The sequence below is a fragment of the Macrobrachium nipponense genome, chromosome 18 (genome assembly GCF_015104395.2).
Source record: "Macrobrachium nipponense isolate FS-2020 chromosome 18, ASM1510439v2, whole genome shotgun sequence".
Classification (NCBI taxonomy): Eukaryota; Metazoa; Arthropoda; class Malacostraca; order Decapoda; family Palaemonidae; genus Macrobrachium; species Macrobrachium nipponense.
The window spans coordinates 65,562,754-65,583,749 of record NC_087211.1 but is presented as its reverse complement, the minus strand read 5'-3'; the positions used below and the strand labels follow the sequence as shown (position 1 = coordinate 65,583,749).

The 20,996-nt window shown below is 46.7% G+C and overlaps 1 protein-coding gene across 1 annotated transcript in view; it reads right to left on the bottom strand.

Annotated features, from left to right (window-relative positions):
• Positions 1 to 144: 144 nt before the first annotated feature.
• Positions 145 to 20,996, bottom strand: part of LOC135196625 (uncharacterized) — an 80,725-nt gene continuing 59,873 nt past the window's right edge. The window contains 13 exon segments of the mRNA XM_064223466.1: positions 145 to 778; positions 9,615 to 9,728; positions 9,731 to 10,151; positions 10,265 to 10,645; positions 11,347 to 11,474; positions 15,297 to 15,483; positions 15,744 to 15,941; positions 16,314 to 16,496; positions 16,671 to 16,801; positions 17,084 to 17,246; positions 19,283 to 19,525; positions 19,968 to 20,375; positions 20,642 to 20,702. Of these exon segments, the coding sequence (XP_064079536.1) occupies positions 281 to 778; positions 9,615 to 9,728; positions 9,731 to 10,151; positions 10,265 to 10,645; positions 11,347 to 11,474; positions 15,297 to 15,483; positions 15,744 to 15,941; positions 16,314 to 16,496; positions 16,671 to 16,801; positions 17,084 to 17,246; positions 19,283 to 19,525; positions 19,968 to 20,375; positions 20,642 to 20,702 (3,116 nt within the window). The 3' untranslated portion in view covers positions 145 to 280.

The following is a 20,996-nucleotide window of genomic DNA, read 5'->3' as shown; positions in this document are numbered from 1 at the left end:
TTAACACAGTGGCCAATCAACTTTATAGACAGATGAGCCTCTAATTTCTGGATTGAGACAGTAGTGTTTCACATGAACTTCTCTGGAGTGGTAGAGATAAAATTTCAAAGAAATTTTATGTAGTGGTAGAAATAAAATTTCAGATAAATAAAAACTTAATCATTTACTTTTGTGAAATAAAAACATAATCATTTACTTTTGTGATCTGTTATCTTTTCACTTGAAGAGAAATCTACATAATTTGGCAATTGACTGTATTGGCAACGTTTCAACCTTGTCTTTAGAAATTTGTAACACCTGTATGCCAGTAATGATGCATCCTTGTTTCAAGTTCAAGGGAGTCCAGTGCAGTCCTCTCCTGCATCTCCGTACCTAAATCTGGTTGCACCAGGGGATAGTGTGGAGGTCGAGGTCTGTTTTCTTGGTAATATTTCAAGTTCTGAAGGCTGCCAAATCGACGGAAGTTACTCTCATGTTTGCCAGCATTACTTCTGAACCTTTGCAGAGTACTGAATTTACTGGTTGTGGCACTGAGCTTGTTTTGTATGAGTCGGAAAGTCCCTCTACCTAGACGAGATTTGCGAACTGTGTTGCGAAGGAAGTGTCCGCTAGATTCTGTCTCAGCAGCAGTTGCTGCAAGGAGATCAGGAGCTGAAGCTGTAGGTAAATTACTGGCCTTAGAGTTGGATCTTGTTAATGTGTCCAGTTCTCGCATGAAGAGTAGTTTAGCATTTCTTGCAAGGAGATACTCCCAACTTCTGAATTGCTCCTCTGTAACCTGTTCGTAGATAAAAAGAAAAATGATAGCTTTCAACGAGTACTGCAGTTATATAAAGAAGATATTTCTTATTCTTAAAAATCCTACATAGTCAGTGCTTGGTGCATTTGTACCATGCACATCATAAAGCATGTAGGAAATTTGTGTTACACAGAACTTCAAGTCTTTCTTAATATTAAAAAAGATGTGGAAGAGAATTTGACTAAATTGTAGTAGACTACCTCTTTCTATCTTCATGTAAGCTTTCTACTTTCATCATGAATTTTGAGAAGCTATAATGTTCTGATCATTTTACTTTAATCCATTCCAATATCTTGCTTCCTTGTCTCTTCCTGATTGTCAGTGATTCAATTCCGTATATTGACTTAAATTGTATATTTCTCCTGTAGCTGTTAAACATCATCATGTAACAGCAGCTATATGGCAGGGAAACTACAATACTATCCGCTATATGTGTCATTTCATTCAACATTGCTACTTACTACAATACCTTTATGAACTATTAAAGAAGATTAGCAGACACTATCAAAATATATACTTCACTACTATATACTGTTTGAGCAAAGTATGTACTTTAGTGTATACTGCACCCACTAAAAAGGCTAGATGTGTTTATACTGTACGCTCAGGCTCCACTTTTGAAACAAAATTATGAGTACGTAGTTGTAATGACAGACTTGAAAAGGGTAAAGAAGGCCATCATCTGACATCTATGTTTTGGAGAGGTGAAGATTGGAGTGGGCTGAGGCCTAGTGGTGTTTGACTGATAAAAGGCTGGCTTTCAGTAAATTAAGGGTTCACTGGTGGAACCAGTACTGGTACCAGACAGCTCACCATCTTCCCACTTGTAAAATCAAAGTACCGACATCCATTGGAACTGCATTTAATTCACAATATTGTCTCAAGGATTATATTTATCAGATATCTCATCATAATGCAACCCCAAGTAAGGTTTTCAGTGAGCAAGGTAAAAGGAAAATATGTAGACAATATGCCAGACTAGCCAGTGTAGGTTCAGGTAGAAGAAAGGGACTGTACTCTTAGGAATTTAATATCTGATGGTGCAATGAATCCCAGAAGGGTCTTTCATCACCCTGGTGTTAATATCTCAATGGTGACTTTGCTTATCTGCTACCTATTAAAAACATAACAGAACTTGATTAGAGAGGGTAAGGAAGTGGGGTTTTAACTCCTGAGTGGCTGTCTTTAAACTCTAGGAATTAATACTGTTTGCAGGGGTAAATTCTTATTTAGATGTCCTCAAAGTACTAAAAAAAAGGGCTCCGTAAGACAAGGGGAAAGCATAATAATAAAGACAAGCAAATTATCATCACCCTCAATGTGAATGATAATGTTGATGAAGGAAACATTTATTGTTCCGACACGGCATACAAACCTTCGGTCCTTTTACAATAGGAAGGTACTAGCGGCAGCTGGATAGGTCGTAAGCTTTCGAACAAGGGGTTCGGTAGTTAACTGCTTGTCCGACAGGCGCGCGCGCGCGACTGGGAGGTAAACAAACCACTTTTGCTTTCGGCCTCACAGCGAGTGGACGTGTGTGTTCGACGCTCTCTGCCCGCTTCTCGTCGTTTGCTTTCCTGAGTATATGGTTGTGTTTGTGTATGATAGAATCATTGTAAGTACAATCATTTCTCTCTTTCTAATTAATTGTGATCTATTGGTCAATGATGGAATCTCCTCGCCTCGCTACCCCACGGAGACTATGCCCGGGTACCGAAGGGCGTAAATGCGGAAAGTTCCGCTCATTCCCGGAGATTGACCCTCATATTTTGTGCGCTCGGTGTCGGGGGCGCGAATGCACCCGAGCCGAGCCATGTGAAGTTTGTAATAATTGGTCGGAGGCGCTGTGGACTTTGTATGAGGGCAGGAAGAAGCGAAGGCCTGCAAAGGAGTCGTCGGAAAGCTCTCCCGCGACTCCTTTGGTTACGGACACTTCGTCTTCTTTCCTGCCACCCGCTCAGCTTCCACGTTTGGCGCCTTCCCCTTCGGGGGGGGTTTCTAGGTCCTTCTCCTCACCTGACTTGTCGAGTGTGGAGGAGGGCGCTAGATACCCTGACGTCGAGTTGTACTCTGGGTCCTCTATCCGTTCGTCTTCGCGCGAGCGGGTAGAGGATCCTCCTAATCACCCGACTTTTGCTTCCTCAGGTGCGGTTGCCGCGAAGGACGACCTCGGACAGGTGTGGGCATCGTTGGGGCTGCAGGGCGTGCCGAGTGTCCAGGGCTGCTCTACCATCTCGCTGGCTCCGTGGCGGTCACCCATGCGACGGTTACGACCACCACCACGACCCTTACAACACCTGGCTACGCTTCACCTCCTCACCTGGTGTACACCCCCGCACGCGGTCTCTGTAACACCTACTACATCGGTGCAGGGGCCAGTCGCCGTACCTCGGGGGAGATGTGAGCCGCCACCTGGGTTTTTGCCGTGCTGCCGCGACCGGACTTCGTGTGCCCGAAGAGCTCGCCCCTGGACCTCCCACCAGTACCAAGGATGGCTGTGCCGCTGGTCCGTCCATCTGGACCGCCTGCACAGCCTGCCGTACCTGCCGTGCCTGCCCAGCCGCCGTTCACGGACGTGACGTTGACCACTGCTGCCGTTCCTGTACCTGCTCCTGCCGTCTCTACTGCCGTTCCTGTGATGCCTGCACCTGCTGACGTTGTTCCTGTTCCTGGCGCCGCTGCTCCCGATGCTGATCTGTTCGGACAGGTGCGTCCGGGCCCTGTTGCTTCGGCAACAGCAGCCCGGCTCCGCTCTGGATGACAGATCTGACGTCGGTCCTGAGGAGGTTGACGAGGAAGAAGAAGAAGAGGAGGAAGGTGTCGTCGTCGTCTTCATCGTCTTCTTCGTCGTCGTCGTCGTCTGCCGCCTCTTCCCCTTCTTCTTCTAAGGCTCCCCCGCCGAAGAAGAAGAAGGTCGCCTCCCCCCCCCAAGAAGTCTCCTTCGGGAACTTCTAAGGGCCCGTCTCGCTCTGGTGAGACGGGGGTTCTTCCGCTGGTCACCCTGCTTCTTCGGGGCAGGACCCGTCTCTTCTTCCGCAAGGAAGAAGACTACGGGGACCAGAGGAGTGCCGGCTAACACCGGCACTTCCTCACCTGCTGTTAGTGGTTCGGCCACGGCAGCAGGGTCCGTCTCGGCCTCTCGTTCGCGAGAGGTACCGAGTGTACGGTCGCCTAACAGCGGCCGTGCAGCCAAGAACCAGACCTCTGAGTCCGCTCAGCGTCAGGTTCACGGCACGGAGCGGAAGACTGGTGACAGCCGCTCACGCGACTCTCACCAGACCAGCTCTCGCTCTCGCGGCGAGCAGCTGGCTACCCTGGCGGACGTGACGGTCCATGACCGGCCACGGGCTGAGGCTGGGAAGAGGTCCCCCCCCGTTCGCCGGCACCAGCCACGGCTGGTACCAGCGAACTGACGCACCGTGAGGATACGCACGGTTCTCCACCGTGACAGTGGAGCTCGCCCGGTCGCCTGACCGTCACTCTCACAGAGAGCGATCGGGTACGGCGACCAGAACCCAGCTCCTCTGACACACGAGACCGGGGCCGCTGTTCTCGGTCCAGCCGTTCTCCACAGCGAGACGGCTCGACTAGGTCTGCAGCTCGATCGCCACCCGGCGGGTTTGGCGATCGCCTGCATCTTCCAAGCCCCACCCACTGGTTTCTGCCAGCGAGCGAGGAGGGAGCGTCAGGTCTTGCCTCTCCCATACCTTCAACCTCCTCGGGTTACACCGGGAGGGGCGAGGTATTGAGGAGTGATCGTGAGGGGTGCGCCCCTCAGGATCCCACCACGTCGTCGTACGTACCAGGCACGGTTCTTGGACCAGCCAGGTCATACGCACAAGTGGTTGGAGGAGACCGAGAGGGGTCTGTCGCTGTTCCTCCCCTTGAGGGAGGAGGGTCTCGGGAGATGCTCCTGTTTGAGGGACTGGATGGTCCGACTCCGCAGGACGCAGTCACTCCTGAGATCCAGAGGAACTTTGCCGAGGTTATTGCGCTGATTCGTCAGCACAACGACCTCGCGGAAGGATCGCCGCTCCCACCTTCCGAGCCCACGTCCCGGCTCGAGTCGTTCTGGGGCCCGAAGAGGGAACCCAGACCGACGGTGGGTTTGCCGCGTTCTGAGCTTGCGGACTCAGTGCTGGACCAGGTTGAATCGCTTGTCTCCGGACAAGACGGTTCGCTCAAGTCTGGCAGGTCGAGCAAGCTGCTTCCACCTCCTCTGCTGCGACAGCGGCGTTTTTACGTGCCATCTGAAGACCCGATGCCGCCCAAACAGGTGAACCCGGAGTTAGCCAGGCTGACTCCGGGTGTGTCTCTGCAGCAGCTCCTGTCCGAGAACCTATGGTTCTCGCAGCAAGAGGCACTCGGCCTGGAATCTACCGCCATGGCAGCTTTCCAGGCCGTCTCCTGGCTAGATCTGTGGTCCCTCACAGTATCTAAGGTCGCAGCCAACTCCGGGGGAATTTCTCCCGAAGATGACTCGGCCTTTAGGAGACTTTGCCAGTCTGGAGGAAGAGCCATCTCCTTCCTTGCCCACCAGACGGTGAACCTGTGGGCCAACCTGGTTCTCCGACGAAGGGACGCTGTCCTTACTCGGGTTTCCAGGGCGGCCGGGCGTGAAGCGGCGTTGGGACTTCGCAACGGACCTTTACGGAGTTCCACGTCTCTCTTCCCAGGAGAGATGGTGGACGCTGCGGTGGACAGACGGCGCACTGACGATAGTGACCGTCTGGTTCACCAGGCAGTCTCGAAGGCTTCTGGGCAGCCTCGGACTGCGGCCAAGTCTAAGAGCTCGGCTAGCGCTTCCTTCGGTGGCTAAGACGGTAGCTGCGTCGAAGCCCCGGAAGGGGAAAGACTCTGTCTTCTTCGACTTCTACCAAGGGGAGCCGTAACCAGCCCTCCTCCCAGCCTCCTCCTCCCGTGGAGGCTCTGGGAAGAAGTCGAAGAAAGGGGGGAAACGCTAGGGACGGCGTTCCCCTCACCTGCTGCCGGAAGTGGGGGGGTGCCTGGCCAGCCATTGGGCAACTTGGCAGCGCTACGGCGCCGAGACCTGGATTGTAGATGTCCTTCGGGAGGGATATCTATTACCCTTCGAATCTCGGCCACCCCTCACCTCCAACCCGAGGTCCAACAGCAGTCGTACGTTCCAGGGTCATCGAAGGACGTAGCATTGAGACAGGAGATCAAGACCATGCTGAGCAAGAGAGCTGTAGAAATCGTCACGGATCAGTCACCGGGCTTTTACAGTCGACTCTTCCTGGTGGAAAAGTCTACGGGAGGCTGGCGCCCGGTGATAGATCTCTCTCCCCTGAACGGTTTGTTTCGCCAGACCCGGTTCACGATGGAGACGGCTACGCTCAGTGCTCGACTCCATCAGGGAGAACGATTTCATGCTTTCAGTGGACTTGAAGGATGCGTATTTCCAAATACCCATTCATCAGTCCTCCAGAAAGTACCTCCGCTTCATCCTCGACGGGACGGTGTACCAGTTCAGGGCACTTTGCTTCGGTCTCTCAACCGCCCCACAGGTGTTCACGCGAGTGTTCCACTCTGGTGTCTGCTTGGGCCCATTCATTCACGGGATACGTCTGATGAGGTATCTCGACGATTGGTTAGTCCTGGCGAGCTCCCGCTCGCAGTTGCTACAGGACAGGGATCGACTGCTCGAGTTCTGTCGCGATCTGGGGATCGTTGTGAACTTCGAAAAGTCCGATCTCGAGCCCAAGCAGAGGATGAAGTACCTGGGTATGCTGATCGACACGGTAGCAGGGCGAGTCTTCCCCGCAGACTCGCGGATCAGCAGATTCAGGGAGGCAGCCAACCAGTTCCTGTCTCGGCAGGAACAGGTAGCTCAGGCGATGGCAAGTCGTGATCGGACACCTGTCGTCACTCGAGAAGTTAGTCCCTCACGGGCGTCTTCACTGCGGTCTCTTCAGTGGAGACTAAAGGAGAGTTGGTCACAGGCGACGGATCCCCCAAGCTTTCCAGTGTCACTGACACCGACCGGTGAGGCAGGACCTAGCCTGGTGGCTGGACGACAGGAACCTCTTAAGAGGAGTGCCTCTGCGCACTCCCCCCCCGGACATGCAGCTGTTCTCAGACGCATCGACCGAGGGATGGGGCGACACCTGGAGGAGTTGCTGACTTCAGGAGTGTGGGACGAGAAGACAAGCACCTTCACATCAATGTACTGGAAACTCAAGGCAGCGTTCCTCGCTCTCCAAGAGTTCCAGGACCGCTTGATGGGACACTCAGTGGTGTTGATGTGCGACAACACCACGGTGGTGGCCTACGTCAACAAACAGGGGGGCCTAGTGTCTCTCCTGTTGTACCAGTTGACTCGGCAGGTGCACGAGTGGGCCGAGGCACACTCAATAGAGCTGTCGGCACGCTACATTCCAAGGGAAGAGGAATGTAGTAGCAGACACGCTCAGCCGTTGGGATCAGGTGATAGGGACCGAATGGTCTCTACACCAGGACGTGGCGGAAAGGCTCTTCGACCTGTGGGGGCGACCAGTCGTGGATCTGTTCGCCACCCGGCACAACAGGAAGCTCCAGGTGTTCTTCTCGGCCGTGCCGGACCCATGGGCAGCTGCAGAGGACGCTCTTCAACACCCGTGGGACAACCTCTTCGTCTATGCCTTTCCGTTCAGCCTGATTCGCAAGGTGATCAGTCGAGCACTGGTCACCCGAATCTCAGGATGATCCTGGTGGCTCCCAAATGGCCACAGGCCATTTGGTATCCGGACCTGCTGGCTCTTCTCGCAGGGGAACCGAGAGAGATTCCCCCTTGGCACAACCTTCTCGCCCAGCCACACGTCGAGCGGTACACCGAGCAGTCCAGTCCCTACGTCTTCACGGCTGGCTGTTATCCACCATCTCTTGCGAACGAGAGGCTTTTCTCGTAGCGCAGCAACAGAGATGGCTGGAAACGTCCGTCAGTCCTCTGCAGCTGTGTACCAGGGGAAGTGGGCCGTCTTCTGTGGTTGGTGTCGTAGACGGGGTCTATCTCCTCTCAGAGCCACTCTTCAGCAGGTAGCGGATTTCCTCGTTTTTCTTCGCCGAGAGAAAGTCCTCTCAGTCCCCACAGCAAAGGATACAGGCCGCCTTGGCGCTCGTCCTGAAACTGAGGGGATTGGACATCTCGAACTCGTTCGAGATCTCCTTGCTCATGAGGAGCTTCGAAAGGTCTTGCCCACCCAGGGAACTCAGGCCCCCCTGCGTGGATGGTGACTCTCGTCCTTAGGAAGTTTGACTCGAAGACCCTTCGAGCCACGAGAGTCGTCAGACAGTGATCTGACCCTCAAGACCCTCTTCTTGCTGGCCCTGGCATCGGCGAAGAGAGTAGGGGAACTTCATGGTCTTTCCTATGATGGCGCATTCCAGGGGATGGTGGGGATCTGTGACGCTCGATGTCGTCCCGAACGTCGTTGCGAAGACTCAGAAACCGTCGATCCCTGACGACAGGTTCGAGTCATTCACGATTCCCTCCCTATTGGACTTCACCGATAATGATGCAGGATGAGATGCTGCTTTGTCCTGTGAGGGCGCTACGGCGCTATCTGAAGAAAACTCGACACCTCAGGCCTGAGTGTCGACGCCTCTTCGTTAGCACCGGGGTAACCAAGAAAGAAGTATCCAAGAACACTCTTTCATTCTGGCTGCGTGAGGTCATCAGGAGGGCGTATGAGGCTGATGGTAGTGACGAACATCCGTACGTCCCGTCCGAGAGCTCACGAAGTCAGAAGTATTGGCCCCTCGTTGGCGTTCGTAAGAACTTCTCCGTGGCGCAGGTCCTGAAGGCAGGGGTCTGGTCTAACCAGACTACCTTTACGTCCTTCTACCTTCGGGATATTGCCCACAGGTCCTTGGATACCTTTTCCTTGGGACCCGTGGTGGCTGCTCAACAAGTTGTGTAGCAAACCCAGACCCTCGCAGGCTGAAACAGCATCGAGTCCTGGTGTGACTGTGTGGATGGATGTGTGAATGAGTGAGTGACTGGCTCCCTCTTCCCGTCTTTTCCTCCTCCTCTACCTGTGGGCAGAGGGCCGTCGTCACTACGCTGGATGAGGACGAGATGCAGGTGAGCTATATGACAGAGCCCCATCTATCCCTTCACTAGGGATAGGAGCAGAATAGCCACCACTTCCTCCTACAAGGGGGGAGGGGGGGGAAGTGGATGCCTACAAGAGTCAAACCCATGACTTTATATTTGCTCCTGTACAGGAACAAGTTCTTACATTGCTGGTACGAAGAGATACGCTTGCCTCTCTCTTAGTACTCGGTCCAGAGGTCTGACCATTGATCCTGCGGTGCACACCCGATCAATCGGGACAGAGGCTTGGATCCCTCCCTCGCTCTTACGACCAGGGAGGCTTCCAAGGTTGGGCGAACACCAGTCTGTTCACAAAAGACTCAGATTCCACCCACCAAGAAGTGAGTCTTCCTATTGTAAAAGGACCGAAGGTTTGTATGCCGTGTCGGAACAAATGACAATTTGTCCAAAATTGCATTTTTCCTAACTATACAAACCTGAGGTCCTTTTACACATAGCCCCACCTCATGCCACCCCTCACTCTGCAGTTTTTGCTTGGGCCAAAAGCAAAAGTGATTTGTTTACCTCCCAGTCGCGCGCGCGCGCCTGTCGGACAAGCAGTTAACTACCGAACCCCTTGTTCGAAAGCTTACGACCTATCCAGCTGCCGCTAGTACCTTCCTATTGTAAAAGGACCTCAGGTTTGTATAGTTAGGAAAAATGCAATTTTGGACAAATTGTCATTTTATGAGAGGGCAAGAAGTCAGACATTATTCTTACCTGTTCCTGGCTATCAATTAGGTCATCATCTAGATGTTTCTGGTTAGAGTGCATATGTCCAGCGCTCACTCCACTCAGCCCACTGGGGTCACTCCCTTCGAGAATCGCTCTCAGGGATCACCAAATCCAGCAGGTGGAGCCAGAACACCTGGAGGGTGTATCATCTGACCCATCGTCAGTAAATGATCTGTAAGGTGGTTCTGGGGTGGTGAAATGTTTGGATCAGGTCGAGGATAATGGTAGTACGTCACAGCTTTTCTGTTGTTACTTATCTGGTTTGGAAATGAATCGATATCAGTTTCTCTTGTTTTTGACACATCACTCTTTCTTCTATGGGGTTTTGCATATAGATCTTCTATGCTCTTACACACAGCTCTCTGATTAGTCACTAAATTGGATTCATGAGTTCTGGTACTGTGGTACTTTTGTATGTCTGCATCGGGCTCACTATTATCACTTTGGCTTTGCCCACTGGGAGAAGATCTATCGAGCTCTTCCAAGTTAGGAGTGGATTTTGATAACATTCTACCTTTCAGACTAGTTTTGGAAAAAGAACCACTACTAAAATCACTTATTCCTAAACCATAATTTTTGCTCCTAGAAACATTGTAAGATGAATGTTTTCTTTTCACATCAAAATCATTAGGTACTTTATTACAAGGAGAACTTCCACCCGTGCAGTGTCATTCCTATTGGCTTGACTTCTCAGATTCTCATTTCTCCTTTTTTCTAAATTCACTGGTAAGTATTTTCCAACACTATCACTACTTCTCTGGTGTTCATGGTTCCCTTGATTTATTCTACATTTTTCACCGACTGAAGACTTAGAGTGCATTAAAGAACTGGTTATGACAGGAGTATGAAACTGGGGTATGGGAGAAGGAGGCAAAAGGCGGACAACAATGACACTCAGGGCCTGCCTTGTTCCATACGCCTGAGCAAGGTCTAGTAGTTTCTTAGCAGCCAGGCCTGGTTCAGCAACTTCACTGCATATATCTCCAGCTTCCTCAGGGTCAATCACTTCCCAGAAACTGAAAAGGTAATATACTTGTCATCACCAAGGTTTGATGAAGTATAGTTTAGCTGGGAAAGTTTTTTAGGATGGAATATCTTGAGTCTAACTAAACTCGTACCAAAGTGCTTATGTAAATAACTCATTTATGTTGAATCATTCCAAGTAATATTGGCAAAGATGAAACTTTATACTTCTGAACTTGTCATCATGATTGCGTAAATCATAGGTAGCCATATGAATTATAGTATATAAGTTTGCTGTTCAACTGTTTTATTTTCATTTAGTAACAAATCCTTCAGATTAATCCTAAGAAAGTCTAGAACTATGACTGATATTTTGGATGCTTTGTTAGGAGTTGATGGCATTTGTTCAGAATTAGATAGTTATCCTAATATTGGCTTGTTGGAAAGGACATACTTTAGTCGCTTCTATTTCTTTTTAACTTAGGTAGTGATTTTATCAAGTCTTGAAATGAAGATTCAATGAGATTTCTTCCAACGGTACTACTAAACTGTATCTAAATATACTATATATATAGTTCCATAATAAATTAATTAAAAGACCTGTGATACATTTAAATTACAGGAGTCTGAGAATATACCTACTTTCTTAGCCTGAATTTGGATTATTCTCAGCTGCTTTGAGTCAAGTAATATTGGCTTACACAATGAAAGGAAAAAAATTACGAGATATTTGTCATCAGCCTGTTTTGATTACCTGGCACTGGCAATGATTACTGCTGTATGACTGGGTCCTAGGTGTAACTCGATTGTATGTGGATCTGGGATTAATGGAGCTTCAGCTAGCACACACTTTGATCCCTCATAGCACCTGGTTGTCTCCATCTGGAAAGCAGACACAAATGAAGATGAAACATGTCCTGTGGAATCATTTTAACTATAATATTTATATTATAATTTCGTTCTTTATTCTTTTTGTCATATTATTTATACTTTCTCTTTATGTGCTATTTCCTCTGTATATATTATTGCACTTATTTCTTCTGATATTTTATCCTAAAATACAACATTTTGCCTTGACCAGCACTAAGTAAACAGCACATGCAGTTTGTTTATACGCGAACAAACCTTTGGTCTTAACAATAGGATAATTTCTAGCACCTAGCTGGATCCGGTTAAAATGCAGATGAAAGCAAGGAATTTTGAGATATCTGGCAACGCATGCGTGAATCAGGTGAAGAGTGGTCAAAGACCACGCACCTACGCCACCATGTCAGTCTTTTTCTTAACCGCCTGGGCGAGAGTTGTGGTTGACCTCTCTCGGCCTTTACCCGGTTCATTGCCTGTTTTGTTTGTGTTTAGTGTGTGTATGTGTGTGTGTGGCTGATATTATGGCTTCTTCTACTCCTTCTTGGCCTCGTCAATGTGTGTGCCCCGGAATTCCAGGTTTTCCGTGTTCTCGTTTTTTGGCTTCGGTGGCAACCGATCCCCACATCACGTGTAGCAGGTGCTGCTCTAATGTTTGTACTATAATGCTTTGTCTCCTGCAGTGTTCACACCCCATAGTAGCGTTGTGCCTGTGTCTCCTTCCTTTTCTTCCATTGAATCATCATTGGAAGTATCGGGAAGCCCCAAGGCTGAATTTTGTAGTGTCGCCCATTCTTCTTCGGGAGTTAATTTGATTCCCGGGAAGGAGGGGGCTTCTCCATCATTCTCATTTATTACAGAGTCTGAGGCGTCCAAGATGGCGGTGATTTGGAAGACGCTCGGGCTAGGGGGTCCCCCGTCCTTGGAGGGGCTGCTGGCGCACTTTATGGAGGCTTGCTACCCCCCTCCTCAGGCTGGCCAGGCCCTCCCCCTTCCTCCCGGCCTCGTCTTCGTGGGTAGCCAAGGTCAGCCATCTTGTATTGCTCTGCCAGTGACTGTTGCCGCTTTTTCGAGTCAGAGGGAAGCCGTGGCATCAGCCCCGTTAATTACGTCACAGGATCAGTCGTTTTGTATTCCTCTGCCCAGTGGTGTCTGCTTCCCCTTCACACCGAGGGGAAGCCATGATGTCATCACCACTTGTGACATCACTTCCATCAATGACGTCACTCCCAGTCATCTCCTCTGCACTGCCTCTCTCAGCCGTGATGTCATCTCTGCCACCCAGTTCGCTGCATCTCCCTTCCGTGTCATCGGAGCCTTCTCTTGCTGATCCGTCTGAGGCTTTATGCCAGGCGGTGCTTAAGAGGTTGGACTCTGTTTTGGATGATAAGTTGGCTGCCTTGTCGGCTGGGAGGACTGGAAGGAAAAGTGTTGCATCGTCTCCACCTCCTACGAAAAGATCACTTAAGGGACCAGTGCTGTCTTCCTCTCCTTCTTCCCCCTCTACGCCACGTCGGCGTATCAAGCATTGGAAGGCTAAGGACTTTGCTCTTTCTTCACCTATGAGGGAGGAACAACGTGGCCGTGTTCTCGAGAGTGTTTGTGTTTCAGAGAGTGTTAGTGTATCTTCCCTTGCGCAATCTGCAGTGGCTGCTTCGTCCTCTGTATCGAATTGTGAGCATGTTGCAACCTCCCCTGTCCGTGCACATGATGCAAGCGCTCCTACTTCTCCAGGGCCTATTTGTCACTGTAAGGATCTCAAGGCACCTGTCAAGAGGTCGAAGGTGGTGAGTGCAGAGTTGGAGCAGCAGGAGTGTTTGCCTGCCCCTCTCCCTGGTGCTTCCAGGAGTTCAACTCTGGGGGATTCTCCTTGGATCTCGAGTGTTTGGGATTCCTCTCCAACTCATATTCCTACGTCTGCCATGCCCTTGACTGTTCGCGGACAGGTTAAAGAGTCATCTGTTGGAGGAGTGCGTAGTGATGTTCAGGTTAGTCGATGTTTTAGGCTGTTTGGGTGCTGATCCTTCCGTTAATTTTAATTAGGAAGGTGCCTTAGAGGAGCCTACACATCCTTCTCGTCATTGTTGCCGGAGCAGGAGGAGGGAGACAAGCAAGAGTTTTTGTCTTCCTTTTCAGAAGTTGCCGATCTCATTCGTGGGTTCAACAATTTGGAAAGTAGGACTCAGGCGTGGTCGTCTTACACTCCTCCTTGCTTGGAAGCCTTGCTGGAAGCTACGCAGGATCCCAAATCATCTTTTCAGCTTCCCTTGTCGGGGCACGTCCAGTTGGTCTTGCATAAGGTTAATGACTCTGTTTCAGACCGGGACGGTTCGCTTTGCTCTAGGGGCTCTGCCAAGCTACTACCCCCACCTATCACGAGACATAGGACGTACTATGCTACAAACTCTGCGTTTTTTATATCGCGTCATCTTAACCCGGATGTCATTCGCCTGAAGCCGGGATTGACTTTGGAGCAGGTGAGGCCGATGGCTCCGTCCTTGTCTCCACAGGATGCCTCAGCATAGGAATCTACTGCAGCCTCCATGTTGCAGATGGTTTCTTGGCTGGACTTCTGGTCTATGGTCATTGCCAAGATAGCTTCTGACAGGTCCCCAGAAGGGTTGGTGAGTGCATCCTCGCTTGCTAGTCTGTTGCAGTCCGGAGGCAAGGCGTTTTCGTATATGGCTCACCTCAGTGTTAATTTAAGGGCTAACCTTCTTCTGATTAGAAGAGACGCAGCTTTATCTAGAATGGAGAGATCAGTTGACATAGAGTCCTTGCTGGCATTGAGAAACGGGGATCTGTTGGAGTCCCAACTTTTTTTCCTCAGACCGAGCTGGAAAATGCGATAGACCGGTGCTGGGCTGACACCAAAGACAGACTGTTGCACGAGGCCGTGTCTAAGTCAGAGTCTCGTCCTCGGAGACGTCTGGCCCCTCCTCCTCCCTCGGTCCAGCAGCAGTCAAGAAGATCGTCGCCTGGTAGGCCGTCGAGGAGTTCGATTTCGGCAGGGCCTTCCCGTTCGACTCGGCCTAGGTCAGAGGACCAACATCCCTTTCGCTTTCGTTCCTTTAAGCCAAGAAGGGGCCCAAGGGGCAGAGGTAAAGGGGGCTGTCGGTAGGTTAGGCGCCTCTCCCTCTCCTGGGGCAGGGGGGGGTTGCCTGGCGAGCCATTGGGCCAAGCGGCAGAGTCATGGGGCAGAGAAGTGGGTGGTAGATGTCCTTCGGGTCGGGTACCTACTGCCATTCGACTTCTCTCCTCCTCTGTCTTAACATTATACTGCCCACCTCTAGCTGTCCCTCAGTTTGTTAAGACATCCTGAGTTGGGAAAGACTGACGTGGTGGCATAGGTGCGTGGTCTTTGACCACTCTTCACCCGATTTATGCATGTATTTCCAGATATCACAAGATTCCTTGCTTTCATCTGCATTTTAACCGGATCCAGCTAGGCACTAGAAATGATCCTATTGTTAAGACCTCAGGTTTGTAGCTATGAAAAATACAAATTGTCTTAGAAAATTTGTCATTTTTTTGTGTGTCCCTTCAATCCCCAGTTGCATTAATTTCTGCTTTTTACCAACTGACCTTTTACCCTTAGGCTCTTCTTACAAACTGTAACTGTACCACATGTTTATCTTTTTATTATTCCAGTCGTAAGATAATCTAGAAGTGACCTTGTTGTCTAGCTAAACTAGAGTAATAATAATCTAAGTTCAGTGATTTACTATCTTTCAGTTATATGTATAGTACTTACTTCTTATCAGTTTAACATATAATGTAATCCAACCTGTATATTTATTCATTCATTTAGGATCAATAAGGTAGATAAGGTCTACTTACTCTCTGAAATTTGCTGGCTGATGTGGTCAATACCACAGGTTTTGCATGGACAGTAGTGACTGCTGCTGACACAGATCCATAACAGCATAGTCTCAGGACAGGAAAATGATGAAGATTAGAAGGATCTGACTCCAAATGAGCTGCACACACAGCCTCTGGTAAGACTGACCCTTGTGATCGGAGCCTCCTGTTTCATGGGGTAGCAGAGGATTTGTAAAGGTTTAACATGAAAGAATGAATATTTCATTCATTTTTCTATGCAAACATCGGTGACAGATAAAGGGAGAAAAATCAATGTTTACTATTGTATTTGCTTTAACAGTAGTGATGAGTTAATAAATAAAAATCTGCTTTTGCTACTATTCTCCCTTATATATTATTTGGTTACTTGCAAAAGTAGCAGATAAAACTAAAAATTGCAGCTGCATATTGCCATCTGGTACCAACCTTAATGCTGTAAGGAGGGCATATTTGAGAGAATAGGTGTGGGTATGTGAACAAGCACGCTCCTCTTGCAATAAAGTGGGTAGTGCAGCAAGTAGGCTGCTTATACTCCCAACTTCCTTCCCTCCATCTGCTACTGCTGCTAAGCCCACTCTTCCAAGGCCACCTACATCTGGCACTCTGAGCTGACCCACTGTCAGTCTGAAATTATGATACAGTGATGCAGAAATGCTTCAGTATTAGAGAGTAATCTTCAAGAGTGAGGTTTTTACTTTAAAAAAAAAAAATTTAAGAAGTAAAATCATCTTTTAAGTAACTTAAAACTACGTTTTAAAATACATAATCATCTTGTAATTAATTAGGATTATATTCTCAATTTAAATGGCAAATTCAAAATAGATTTTAACTGATAAAAGATCAAGAGTGTAAAAGCTTGTGAGATTGGCATAAATACTTCATCATATTCATAAATCTTATCTTTTACATTTTTCTTCCTTAGAAAGTAAAGCTTTGATATGATGTAATTAGAGGCAAAATATCAGTATGAATACTTAGGAAGAAAATTTCATCAACCTTGAATCTCGGCCGATTGACTCAGCAAATCCAAGACTCCATGGGAGCTTTGGCGTCGTATCATGATTATTCTCATTTGAGCCGTTAGCATCACCCTTATGTACTGATGCCTTAGGTCTTGTCAATGGAAGTGATCGACCACACCGACTGGTAACATCCACTACACTGACAGGTCTTCTAGATCTAGGAAGTAAATATCTGTTTTAGGCTTTGATTATTTCCAAGCACAGTAATCTAAAATGTTTACAATATAGCTACTGAACATACTGAACTTTGAAGGAACCTATGTATGTAAACTTTTTCATTATAAGTTCACAAAATTTATCTATACTACTGATAACCAGCCATTATACTTACTTGCACTTGGTGAACTGATGATGGTCCAGTGACAGTGCAGTGTTCGCAGAGATGTCCAGGGCCACAAGTCCTGGGGACACAACTTCTTCAAGTTCCACACGGCCAAGCTGGCAGTGGGAAGCATCCACAACCTGTATAAATGTGAAGGAAAGCAAATGGTTAATTCCAGTTCTCAAAAGAAACATGTTCAGAATTTTAACAGTAATACCTTATTTGCTTCAGTTTGCATTTTGAAAGTATGCCGATGGCCTGCGCAAAATGATAAATAAATATGACATTTTTATTATAAAGTTTTAATTATACTTACCCAGTAATTATTTAGCTGCGAGTGAAACTCTTAGCTATATAATTACTGGGTAACTTGTATAATTAAAACTGTTTGTAGTACTATATAAGCAAGATATAAGCATTACCTTAAGGACTGAGAGGTGAGCTAGGCGTGGCAAACTGCGAAGGGGGTTGGAGTGAACTTTGAGCACCCGAAGGCGCCGCAATCTAGAGACTCCTGATGGAACGCTCGTCAAATGATTTCCTGCAAGTACCAGCTCTTCTAATAGTTCCCAGGACCATACTAGCCTGTTGGAATGTCATGGCATCAGAAAGATATTTATGATGTGAATTTCTACACATTGGAATTCTCTACATATTTGATTTCTATGACTGGTCCTTGACTCCTTAATGTTTAGCCTGGGCCATATGAAGCTGAGTAACTGATCACAGTGGCCTCACATAATAGTGGGGGAAATTGGCCATCCATATTTACCTACAATAAATGTAGCTAAAAAAAATTACAGTAGTACCTCGAGATACGAAATTAATCCGTTCCGAGGCGCCCTTCGTATCATGAGGTTTTCGTATCTTGGACCACATTTTACATGTAAAATGGCTAATCCGTTCCAAGCCCTCCAAAAACACCCCAGTAAATTTCATAATAAAGCTAAATTGACCTGTAAACAATGAAATACTACAACAATTTGGACCATTCAATACCTAAATTAATAAAAAAAATGCAAAATATAACCTGTAAATAAAGTGTATATTAGTGTACATGGTAACAAGAAATATACTGTACGTAAAATGTGGAAGCTTACCTTTCGAGTGAGGCTACGTACATACGTAACTATCCAAGGAAGATTGCTTCTGCCTACTTTTCACAATGTTTATGAAAAGAGGCTTTAATTTCTGCCGTTTTTTTTCTTTTGTACATATGTACGTATGTACACTTTAAAAATATATACGTACGTACTACATACGTAACTATCCAAGGAAGATTGCTTCTGCCTACTTTTCACAATGTTCCTGTGTGAGCCTTTTCGGGGGTGTCTTCTACAAATGATTGCACTTTATGAAAAGCGGCTTTAATTTCTGCTGGTTTTTTTTTTTCTCTTTTTGATTTTTAACTTTTTTTTTTTACTTTTTTTTTACTTTACGTTTTTTTTTTTTTTTTTTTTTTTTTTTTTTTTTTTTTTTTTACAGAATTTCAACTTTCTGTTTTTTATCACTTGGTTCTTTTTTTGCACCTCATGACTCTGTTGGCCCTGGTGTCCATCAAAACCCTGTTCAACCAAATGCTCTCTCTGCAACTGATTTGGGTACTGAATGTTCGGCTGCTGACCTTCAACATAAACTGAAGCGCCTTGATTATACGTATACATACTGGTGTGCATGTTGTAAATGATTGGTCTACACCCTCTGTTCAGCAGGGAGTGGAGATTCTACCACCCTTGCAAAGTTTCCAGTTATCCCATGAGAGAGACCTTGATCACTTATCCCATGTGAGAGATCTTGGTCTTTTTTTTTTTTTTTAAATATTACGTACACATTGACGATCCCGAAAACGAATACCGCATGCGTACTATAACAATGCTGGTACCGAGTGGCCGAGCCACGCCACCACGTGTACATAGTAGATGCATGATGGGAGGGACGCTGGCCAATAGGAGAGAAGGATTTCATGGCCGCGACTAGCATGAGGAACCAATGGGAGAGCAGGAGGATGGAGGCGAGTCTACTAGTACTAAGATGGCGGCGCGGGGCGCGATTTTCAAAATTGTTATCCGGGCGAATCTCGGACTTTCAGAAACCTTTCGTATCTTGAAAACTTTTTGTATGTAGAGCCGTTAAATTTTTCGTATTGGCTTTCGTATGTTGAGCCTTTCGTATGTCGAGGTACCACTGTATCATGATATGAATTTACATATAGTACCTGTCATTAAACTTGATATAGTATTATTTTCAATTTTACATTGGAAATTTTTTATTTTATTTTAAATTAACCATGTAGAAGTAATTATTATGAATTGGGAAACTACAAGTCAGCTAGTTCACTACTGAGTAAGTTTAAAAATTCAGTTTTACTTCTATGAATATGATAAGGAAGACAGAGCAGTTTGGAAAATAGTAGTTAATAGAAAAACAGTAGTAGGGCATAGACCCTAGAAATCCCAAAAATTTAGGGAGAAGGGCACTGGTGCGCTACAATGATATAGTGATCCGAGTAGAAAGGGCATTAAACTGAAGCAAGGAGACATTTCATTTACTATATCTATCCCTGTACAAGGAAAAATGTTAATGACGATGATTACTGCAAAATGCATCAATATTTTTCTCACCTGTCCTGAAGGTTGGATATTTTATTGTAGGGGGCATGGATTATGCAAAGCGCCCTACAGTGTTGCAGAGGTGTCAGGTCCCGAAGGTTGTTTGATGCTGCATAGAACTCTTGCAAAGGCAGTGTTGCTTTAGGTCCCCCGACATCCTCTTCGGAGTTACTACTGTCCCGTCCACTGCGACCTCCTTCAGTTATGGCAGGCAGGGTTTTTATTTGGTTAGCACTGATATTCAGTACCCTCAACCTGCAACATGAAAGGGAAGATTGTTATTATGTGGCAGTATCACCAGACCACTGAGTTAAGCTTCTAGACTATCACAGTGCTGACCCAAAGAATTTTGTGCTTAAATAAAAGGTGAAAATTTAAGCAAGACAAAACAAAGAAGTTGATGAATAGGTAGAAAGAGACTAAAGTGAACAGATGAAAAGTAGTATAAGGGACATTTAAAAAGCTTTTAACTTGAAAAGAAAAAAGTAGTGCTGTTGTCATGCTTGACTGTTAGGACAAGGACCCTGTCTCAATGACACTAATACTATTACTATTGGCTTTGCTTAATGTTTCTTTCTTTTTACCATTTAAGCTTAACCTGGTTGAGGTAGAGGAGACTCGGAAAAAGTAACGAATGGGAAGGGAGTGGAACAGAACCACAGACCCTCTTTTGAAAAACCATGTTAATGATAATTACCTGTTTAGCCAAGTGAACAAATTAGACGGAAGAGATGTTATTTTATTATGGTGAAGAAGGAGCGTCTCTAAGGAGCAGAGACGTGGTTCTTCATGTAGGCTGTTGCCGCCAGAATGAGCAGAAGAGCTGCGGGATGCAGGAGAGCCTTCGTGGCTGGATCTATAAGGACTGTTGGCACTTCCATAGTGATTGAATGACTGGTCTTGACAAGATAAGAGACTGGTAGGTGGTCTCTGAGGTATGGTGAGGGCAGACAGATTATTATGGTGGGCAGAAAGTGTGTGAAGGCGCCGTAAATGGCCAGAAGTTAAGAAAGCGGGCAGGGAGGAAAGATTGTTGTAGCTGACGTCTACTAAACTGGCTTCTGTGCTGGACACCAACCATGGTGGCACTGCATTTAGCTGATTTCTGGAAGCAAGAACATATGTAATAATGACAGAATTTGTTATGTATAGCACTAATAATATATACCAAGACAGAATATGGTGGTGTGAGTTCATCGAGGTCCTATACATCCTTGACTGCACTATTTTTATGACTAAAGTCAGTAGGGATTTACATTCTATAAAAGGTAATGATGTCTGACCATTTATTTTTTCATTCTGTACATAAAATTATATTTCATACAGGGAGTCAACTACAAATATGTACAATAAAGAAAAGTTTTAACTTACTTGGCTAAACTGAGCTTTGTAAGGCGCCGGGGATGGTATCTCACATCTAGCCTAGATAATTCTGAAGAAAATTAAATCATAGCCTTGTAAACATTCATGTAATTGTGAATTTTTTATGTATACAAAAAATTAATGTATAAAAGGATGAGGTAAGATGTCATAAACATTATTATTAATTGGGTGTTCAAGGTTACAGAATTTCAATTAATTAACCTAAACCCTTTGGTTACTCCTACAAAAGTTAGGAAGTTTAATAATTTATTAAAATTTCAAATTTGGGTTACAATGAACAATATGTAAAATGCTATTTTTTCTTCATATTTGAGTATCTTATGCTACTGCATGGTTTTTATTT